This window comes from Liolophura sinensis, chromosome 7 (genome assembly GCF_032854445.1).
Source record: "Liolophura sinensis isolate JHLJ2023 chromosome 7, CUHK_Ljap_v2, whole genome shotgun sequence".
NCBI classification, from domain to species: Eukaryota; Metazoa; Mollusca; class Polyplacophora; order Chitonida; family Chitonidae; genus Liolophura; species Liolophura sinensis.
The window spans coordinates 28,075,982-28,085,221 of record NC_088301.1 but is presented as its reverse complement, the minus strand read 5'-3'; the positions used below and the strand labels follow the sequence as shown (position 1 = coordinate 28,085,221).

Genomic DNA, 9,240 nt, shown 5'->3' with positions numbered 1-9,240 from the left:
GGTAGGCAGTGACATTAAATCTTTCATTTGGTTTTCATATGAATAGTCACTTTGATTTGTTTAACAGTAACAGTATTTAATTATTTATTCGTATTTATGACTTAGTGTGGAAAGTTGGTCAAGACGCCTCACAGTATGGCACCTAATTGCCACAAATTACATGTTGACTGTCAAGGCAACTTAAGACTGTCCAGCCAACAGACCTCAAGGGCTTTAATTTTGAGTGAGTGAGTGAGTGCTTGGGGTTTAACGTTGTGATCAACAGTTTTTCGGTCATATGACGACGACTTTAATTTTGACCCAAATGCTTGAATATCTGCCAAGAACTTTAAGCCTCTTATAGACATTTGATATAGTACCGAATTAGGCAGTGAGTTATGATTTTATCATTAAAGGTGCCTCTCCAAGACACACAAAATGCAGGTTAAAAATTGGCCTGGGCAGGGAATTTGGCGATTCCTCCACTGTTTGTTGGGGTGACGATAAGAAGTCAACAACCCTTTTGTGGATGTTTGGGCTGTCTGAGGGGTTGTTGAAACCACTTGCTGTGCATATCTCTGTACATCCCCGTAGAAAAGTGTGTCAGAAACTTGCTAATGGTCAGTGGTTTTTCCAACTCCCTTAATTAAAATCGAAATCCGGAAACGTTTCTGGATTAGGACCTAAGTGTCCTATACAGGAAACTTTCATGAATTTTATATATTTGTTTGTAAAATGAAAGATAGTAAAGTTTGGTTGACCTAGTACGTACATTTATTTTTATAACTTTACATGTATTTAGGAAATATTAGAATTCTGACAATAGGCTGACTACATAAATGTCATTATAAAAATTCGGTTTCATTTTTCTCCACAATGAACTCTTGCACAAAAGTAGTCACGTATATACTTGTTATTATATAGCACGTGTCTTTGTCGTTAGCCTTCGTTAATTTGAGATATTTAATTTTTTAATGGCCGTTTCCGAAATTGGACACATTCCATAAGCACAGACATTTCCTCAACAGGAAACATATCGCATGTTGCCTGAATAGGAAGCACACATCGAAAAGTTGCCTATTTAGTAAACTCTTTAATGTTTCCCACTTAGGCAACAGTTATACGTGTCCAATTCAGGAAACAGATGCTTGGGTCCATTTCAGGAAATAATGAACACAGTTTCCTGAACTTGAAATATGGGACCAAACTGAGACCAGTATCGCCAGTTTTGGACTTGGCTCGGATTGATAATACGGCCCGCCTTTGAATAAGTCAAAAACTCTAGAGCACAACATTAAACACCAGTCAAATAAGTATGACTGAAATATGACAGTCCAGAAATATCATCTCCATTAAGTGTCTGAGTATCTTTTTTTTTTATAATTTATTTATTTGATTGGGGTTTTACGCCATACTCAAGAATATTTCACTTATACGATGGCGTTCAGCATTATGGTGGGAGGAAAGAGCCCAGAGAAAACCCACGACCGTCCGCAGGTTGCTGCCAGACCTTCCCACATATGGCCAAAGAGAAAGACAGCATGAGCTGGACTTGAACTAACAGCGACCGCATTGGTGAGAGGCCTCTGGGTCATTACGCTGCGCTAGTGCGCTAACTAACTGAGCCACGGCGGCCCCCTTTTTTTTTTATAAGGCTGTACCACTAATTAGGATCTCCCCATTGACATCATCGACAACTATGTGAATGATTCCCACTGCGTGCCCATAGGTTCTATTTATTTATTTGATTGATGTTTTACGCCATACTCAAGAATATCTCACTTATACCGCGGCGACCAGCATTATGGTAGGAGGAAACCGGGCAGAGCCGAGGGGAAACCCACGACCTTCCGCTGGTTGCTGGCAGACTTCCCCACATACCCAGACCTGGGTTCTAGGTCAGTGCCTTGCAGAATGGGATATCTCCTCTGAGTGTCAAGGAATGTGATTATCAGAAGGCTGTACCACTGAAAATGACCTCCCTACAGATTGTCCATGGCTATGTTCTCTGCAAGATGACACCACTTGCTACAACATTCATAAATTTGATCCACTACAGTGACTGCAACACACCGAAAACAGGCCAGAACACACTGAAAGCAGGCCAGAACACACTGAAAGCAGGCCAGAATATACTGTGATTTCCCTTAAAATGGAAACCAGAGGGAAAGCAGATAGAGCCCTGTGAAAACGAGGGCCATGTTGATAACAGGCCGAGACCTGTCGAAACTGGATACAGCCATGTCAAAACCAGGTACAGCCGCGTGGTGTTCAGGTACAGCCATGTTGTGATGTTGTTACTGGTATAGCCATGTCGAAATCAGGTACAGGTATGTGGTACAACCACGTTGCCATCAGGTTCCACCATGTTGTATGAACCAGATACAGCATATAGTAATCAGGTTCAGCCATGTAGTAACCAGGTTCAACCATGTAGTAACCAAGTTTAGCCAGGTACAGCCATGTCTGAACCATGTACAGCCATGTTCTAACCAGTTACTGGCATGTGGTAGAAGTATAGGCATGTGCTAGTCAGGTATAGCTATGCTGCCAACAGGTAAAAGCATGTTGTAACCAGATACAGCCATGTTATAACCAGGTACAGGCATGTTATAACCAGACACAGCCATGTTATAACCGACTAGAGCCATGTCAGAAACTGACACAAGTATGTTGTGACTGGGTTACCATGGACAGCCATGTTACAGCAATGTACAGGCATGTTATAACCAGATACCGCCATGTTGTATCCAGGTACAGCCATGTTAAAACCAGATAGCCATGTTATAGCATGGTACAGGCATGTTCTAACCACGGACAGCCATGTTCTAACCAGGTACAAGCATGTTGTCACCAGGTACAGGCATGTTCTAACCAGGTACACGCCTGTCGTCACCAGGTACAACATGTTATAGCCAGGTACACGCCTGTTGTCACCAGGTACAGCATGTTATAGCCAGGTACAGCCATGTTATAACCAGACACAGGCATGTTGTCACCATCGTAGAAACCAGGCAGAGGCATTGTGGAAACCAGGCAGAGGCATTGTGGAAACCAGGTATGAAACTGTCTTCTTTTCGTTCAACAAACTGACTTCAACTAATCTCACAGTGTGAATGCGGCTTTAGGAATCAGGCATTGAAAAAACGCCACTTCTTTGGTGAAATGCTAGTTGTTGTGGCTTTCCATGCTAAAAGATAACCGATCCAAAAGATCCCAGACGTCCACCCTACTAACAAGGCAACCCTGCCATAGGTAAAAACAAGAACAAGAAACACAATAAAAAGCATTTTTGAGATTTTTCACTTTTTTTTTTCAACTGGATTTGGGCACCATACACAGGTTCTGGATGTTTAAAACGAAACAATATCAAGTCTTTTATAACACCCAGAGTCTAGTTCGTAAACGTATGAGCATGGTGTACAGTAAGGGATTTTATTTCGTGGCCACTGTAGCACTGGGTGCAGCTGCTACCCTCTTTCGTGGTTTGGCGACTGTGCCTTCCCGGAATCCATTCCTACAGCACAAAAAGGAATACAATGTTGAAATCCTGTAATCTTGAAAAGGTTCACCCTGATCCTAAACATCAAACATCTAAATCAAAAAAATAATAATAAAATAATGTCCTGCAATGTTGCAAAGTGAAGTCATGATGCAAGGGATTTAATCTCTTTATACAGAAATCATGTATTGAATGTAAACCATAGAGGTTTGTTTCAAAATTGTCTAAGTGTGCACTAAGCTACTGTTATCATTCTAATATTACAGCAATGAAAGAAAATGTAACATCATAATTTACCTAAAAAGTAAATTTTTGAACCATTACAACGTGATTTGGACAAGAGGGCGTAATTGGAACCTGTTAACTGCCCAACAGTAGGACCAGCTCCTTGACGCAATTTTATTGACATCAATGTTCATTTCCCAGCTCATTACGTCGTCACCATAAAAACAGAGCCGTGTTAAAGTAGAAATACACTGCAACATTGTAGACATTTCGCCACAATCATTTTTGGACGTAACAAAGATCGTGGCCCTGGTTCACATTAACACCATCTCAAAGGATTAAAAAAATATTCTGCCTTCAGGGTTTGCATTAGAGTTAACAAGATTAATGCATTAAAACTTTCTTAGAGGCGACTGCTTTGTTATTCTAGAATTGGACAAAGACCCTGGTGGAGAATAGTTTAAAAAAACTGTTAAGTAAACCTCAAACTTACCAATATGCTGATGTCAGCAGCAAACAGATTCTAACCAAGAACCTAATATGTAAGACCCAGCCTCCTGTCAACAGCTTAACCTAGGCCTCCTCCCAGACTTTTCCCACAAGAATTTATTTGATCTTAATCTTTTAGTTACATCGTACTACAGAATTTTCGTTCATACAAAGGTGGTCAGTATAATGGGTGGAGGAAACCGAAGTGTCCAGGGGACTTGTATGTGTACATTTCATTTTCTCAATCTTACCGGAATTTCCTGAAGACAATTTTGAGATGTCGCATTCTTCCTGTACCAGTGGTCTTCCTTCTTTTGGCCTTGATACTCCAGTTATCTGCCATTACAAACAACAGCAAGCTAACAATGAATTAATTTACAATAAATCCTTCAGGAGATAGATTTAGAATTCACTTAGTTTGATTGCTGTAATGGCATACTCAAGAATTTTTCAATTATGCGCCACTGGTCAACTTTTTATTTAGAGGAAAACCCTGAGCGCCTGGAGCAATCGACTGGAACCTGACAGTTACCTGATAATCCTCTCAACTTAAAGATGCAGCAAGAGCTAGAGCCGGATTCAGGCATTTAGCTAGACCTTACTTGTCTCTTTAGCTTCACTCTGTGCTTTCACTACTGGCCAGAGATAACCTGCTTGCTTACCTCTTCCCTTGAAGTTGGGATCATTTTCATCCCACCCCTAATCAATACTGCTCTCCGTACAGAGACTCAAACCAAACTTTTATCCTCTTATTAGCCATCATTAGGAAGGAATTACAAATCCCAGAATACACCTTTTCATGAGCAAGGGAGACTATTTCGGTGATGCCAATACTCAGATGATGTTGGAGGCAGCATAAAAATATACCTCTGTGCATTAATGTTGAAGTTTGATTGCTTGTAATGAGGAGCTTGAATGTATGTAATGAGAAGTTTGATGGCATGTAATGAGGAGTTTGATTATGTGTAATGAGGAATTCGATTGTATATAATGAGGAGTTTTGATTGTATGTAATGAGGAGTTTGATTTGTATGTAATGAGCCAATTCCTGACCGGATGCTTGCCCCTGAGTCTAGGCAGGGTACACATCAACATTTTTGTTACAATTAGAGTCAGACAAAATGCTGTGGACTCGGTATGAACAGGAAAGCAAGCAGTCTTGAGTGTGTTCTGTGGATAGTACAAGCACATACAGGGGACTCCCATTTCAGGAGTCACAAGCTCAAATATACGCATGAGCCAATACTGTGGTTGCAATATGACAAGGGACCTGGGGATACAAGTCATAACATTCTGTAAGTGAGGGAGTTTCACTGACAGAAAGTAAACTTCATTTGTACATTAAATACTAAGAACCTTAGTATGTTTATTCCTTGATAAAAATACATTTTTTTTTTCAAATCATAAAGGAAAATCTGCATGTAAATTTCAAACCACATGGAAGACTTTCAGCCCATGTGTACATTATTCCTGATAGTATAGGGCCGTACAACCACTCCGATTCACTCGACTGATCTGATTGCGGTTTTACAAGTGCTCAAGAATAGTTCACTTACATAATAGCACTTACATACTTACACTGTTTTGCAGAGCTGTTTGAGTGCACAATGCACCGATGGTGAGGCAAGTTACTGACGTGCCACGAACAGACTTGCACCCCCTACTGATGGGAACAAGTTTTTCAACAAATGCCCAAACCTTCCCTTGAGGACCGCCAATTGCTCTACGAACGAGAGCAGGGTAATCTACAAATTCCTGGTCTAGGGCCAGAATTGATCCCGTACAACCAATCTGAAGCGAAGCTTCGAAAACATACTTACAATGCCTCAGCCTGGGGCTTGGGTAACCGCATGATGCGCAGACTTTCTTCTGGATGTGATAGGAACGGCGCCCACACCGCCGACAGTGGCTGTGGGTCTTCTTGTTCCTCTTACCAAAGCTGGATGTACCCTTGGTCTGTCAACAAAACAGTGTTTTTATTTAGTGAATATTTATTTATTTATTTGATTGGTGTTTTACGCTGTACTCAAGAATATTTCACTTATACGACGGCGGCCCAGCTTAATGGTGGGTAGAAACCGGGCACAGCCCGGGGGAAACCCACGACCAATCCACAGGTTGCTGACAGACCTTCCCATATATGGATGAAGAGGAAGCCAGCATGAGCTGGACTTGAATTCACAGCAACCGCATTGGTGACAGACTCCTGGGTCATTACGCTGCGCTAGAGCGCTAAACCGGCTGAGCCACGGAGGCCCATTAATTACTGAATAGGTTTCTTGCATGGCAACATGTTTTAATTACGCAGCAGACAGCCAGACCCCTAGCAAGAAATCAAATTATACATTTCTCAAATTAGAGCCCAAGGCCTATGAAAAGGGTCTACTGCTCTTCTTCTAATTTCATTTTTCATGCAACTACATGTAAAGAACTACATGTACTGTCTTCCAGTACAATTAGTTGGTCTTCTCCACCCACAGAGTGCCTATCAGTTATTCTGTCTGCAATCGAGGACCCGGCAGAAGCACCTAACACCATTTTATCTCAATCTCATCTTTCCCAGTCTCGACCGTGGAGATCTACGTTCAGGTACGTATGCCATACCTTTCAGGAACTGCGGCATACACACCAATCTTCGGCAAATACAGTACACTCTGTTCTAAATTTAGAAGTGTATCATTTAATATTTCAGCGCATTTAATTCTGCACAACACTTATCTGTAGCACTGAGGTCAAGGTCAAACGGTCATCAAACCTGCCATCAGATAACTTCAACATTATTCCTTATTTTCACCATTTTGATGACTAAGCGACAGCCGTAAGGTAGGCCCCATGGTTACTTGCTACAGAAGACTGAAGCTGTCACAGATGGCAACTCTTCCCTAAAGAATCATGTGAGCCTGCCAAGTCTGATAATTTCCTCCCTGAACACGGACACGATAAATCCCATGTACATTCCTCAACATAACTGCTAGTCCAATATAGCAAGTCGCTATGCACAGCATTCGCTGCGATAATGGCTGGAAGTTATTTGTTGATTTAATTTTTTTCTATGCACTGATGAAAAATAGGAGTGACGGTTTTCCTCAGTGCCAAAACTGGCCACACTTGCATGCTATATTTAAAGGCCATTGCCTTTCAGTCTGTCATCAATGGCCAGTCCCACCATAATTAGGGTTCCCAAAGCTCACCAGGGGGCGCCATCAGTTTGTTTTGTAAAATGGCTGAAAGCAGAACCCATTATACCTGGTTGCAGGACTTTTTTTTTTACACCACGTTTTTCTGTATTATTATTATTATTATTATTATTATTATTCATTGGTCAACGATCGACTTTTAGGGAGGATTTAAATGAGGACCCAAGTGATTTTAGAGATGTTTTTGATGGTTGTGGTTTGACAGCAGAGAAGTAACAAAATGCTAAGTTTGCATGCGCTGAAACCGTATGTTTAAAACTGGAGCACGATGTCCAGAGCATTGCTCAAGGATCGTGTTCAGTTGTCTGGTTCTACATTCACAATGGCATACTAACTGCGTGTGATCAGATCATATAATCAGCTTATATTGAAACAGAATTATGTGAGATAAGCAAATGCTTGTGATTATATGAGTAAAATAAATTTGAATTGCAAAGGATGGAATTCATATGCCTTGAGAAGCAACTGAACTATATAGAAATACTTGACAGCTGATTATAAGTGAAAAGATTACGTCATTTGCTCGGACCGTGTAATGTGACATTTTACATATGAATAATTGTTAATATTCAGGTAAATAATTGATAAATATGACACCAACACTACTTTCTTTCAGGGCAAATATTCACAGGGTGGATTTCACAAAAAAAATGTCTGGCTTAATTTTGAGTTAAAAATAAAAACTTCAAAATCATCAAAATAATACTTTATTGCTGGAGGGAGATCAAGTAGTTACAAAACCAATCTTCCCCGAGTCCCTCATGCATAGACACATTCACACAAAAAGTTATTTACGCGGGTATACAGTATATATCATATGTAGATGAACCTGTTAAAGGATGATATCCGCCTATATATAATGTAGTGCATCACAGACCATTGTACACTTAAATCAAGAGGCATATTTTGACATAATAAAAACTTTCATTTTTTTTTTTTAAAAAAAAAAAGACATTGTGATTTTTTAAAATGTATAGGGAGTCAGGTCCACAGTGCCACCCCAGAATACAAGTTGTGAAACAAAACTCTTAAATCGAGCAACACAAAGTGTTTGGAGATTTGTGGAGAGAAACTGCTTCTAACGTGTCGGATTGACATTATGGAACACTTACTGCATCTTCACACGCGCATTAAAACTTCCCTAGCGTAAATCTATGTCAACCGAGTGGTCCCAAAATTTAACTAACTTGTTGGAGTCTCGCCGAACCGCCATCTCTGCGATGCATGACAACCACAGAAATTCACAAAATAAATATATTTTCAAACACTACACCCACTGTGGCTGTAAGCCGTCTGTCTTTAGTGTTTAAATCCGATTTTGTATACTTTACATTCAAAATTTATGATTCACTTTGTGGGGTAAGTCTACTTGGAAAACTGCCACGGATCTAGGCTGTGATCTTTTAATATGGGGTTAGGCATAGATCACAGCCGAGTACTTTTCCAGGTTAAAATATTGGTATTTAAGAACAGTTCCGCATGGAGAAACTCTCCGCAACAAAAATCCATGTAACATAAAACAATACAAGCATTACACTAGCAAAACTCCAATTAACTATGTTCACAAAGACATTCTCTGCTCCTCTGCCAATTCTTTCCAATTTCTGTAGCCTTTACGACCAGTAAATCCAAGAAAATTCACAGTTGTGACTTAAGTCTCACATACCATGTTGACATCATGACCAATAAATTGGGTTGTTCCTCCCACGCATGCGTAGTTGACCTTTAGCGATGTCACTATGTTTTGACAGACAGCAAGCCATGTGACCGCGGAGACGTGAATTTGTAAAAACCAACTGATTTGAAGCCTATGGTTTAGAATGATGGACACCATATTTTGTGTGCAGT

At 40.4% G+C, this 9,240-nt stretch overlaps 1 protein-coding gene across 1 annotated transcript; it reads right to left on the bottom strand.

Annotated features, from left to right (window-relative positions):
* Positions 1–3,266: 3,266 nt before the first annotated feature.
* LOC135470807 (large ribosomal subunit protein eL37A-like) lies at positions 3,267–6,733 on the bottom strand. Its single transcript, XM_064749850.1, has 4 exons — positions 6,674–6,733; positions 6,016–6,151; positions 4,447–4,531; positions 3,267–3,496 (listed from the first exon to the last, which is right to left on the bottom strand). Exons 1-4 carry the CDS (start codon positions 6,731–6,733, stop codon positions 3,415–3,417), a joined length of 363 nt encoding a protein of 120 aa, XP_064605920.1. The 3' UTR covers positions 3,267–3,414.
* Between the last annotated feature and the right edge of the window lie 2,507 nt (positions 6,734–9,240).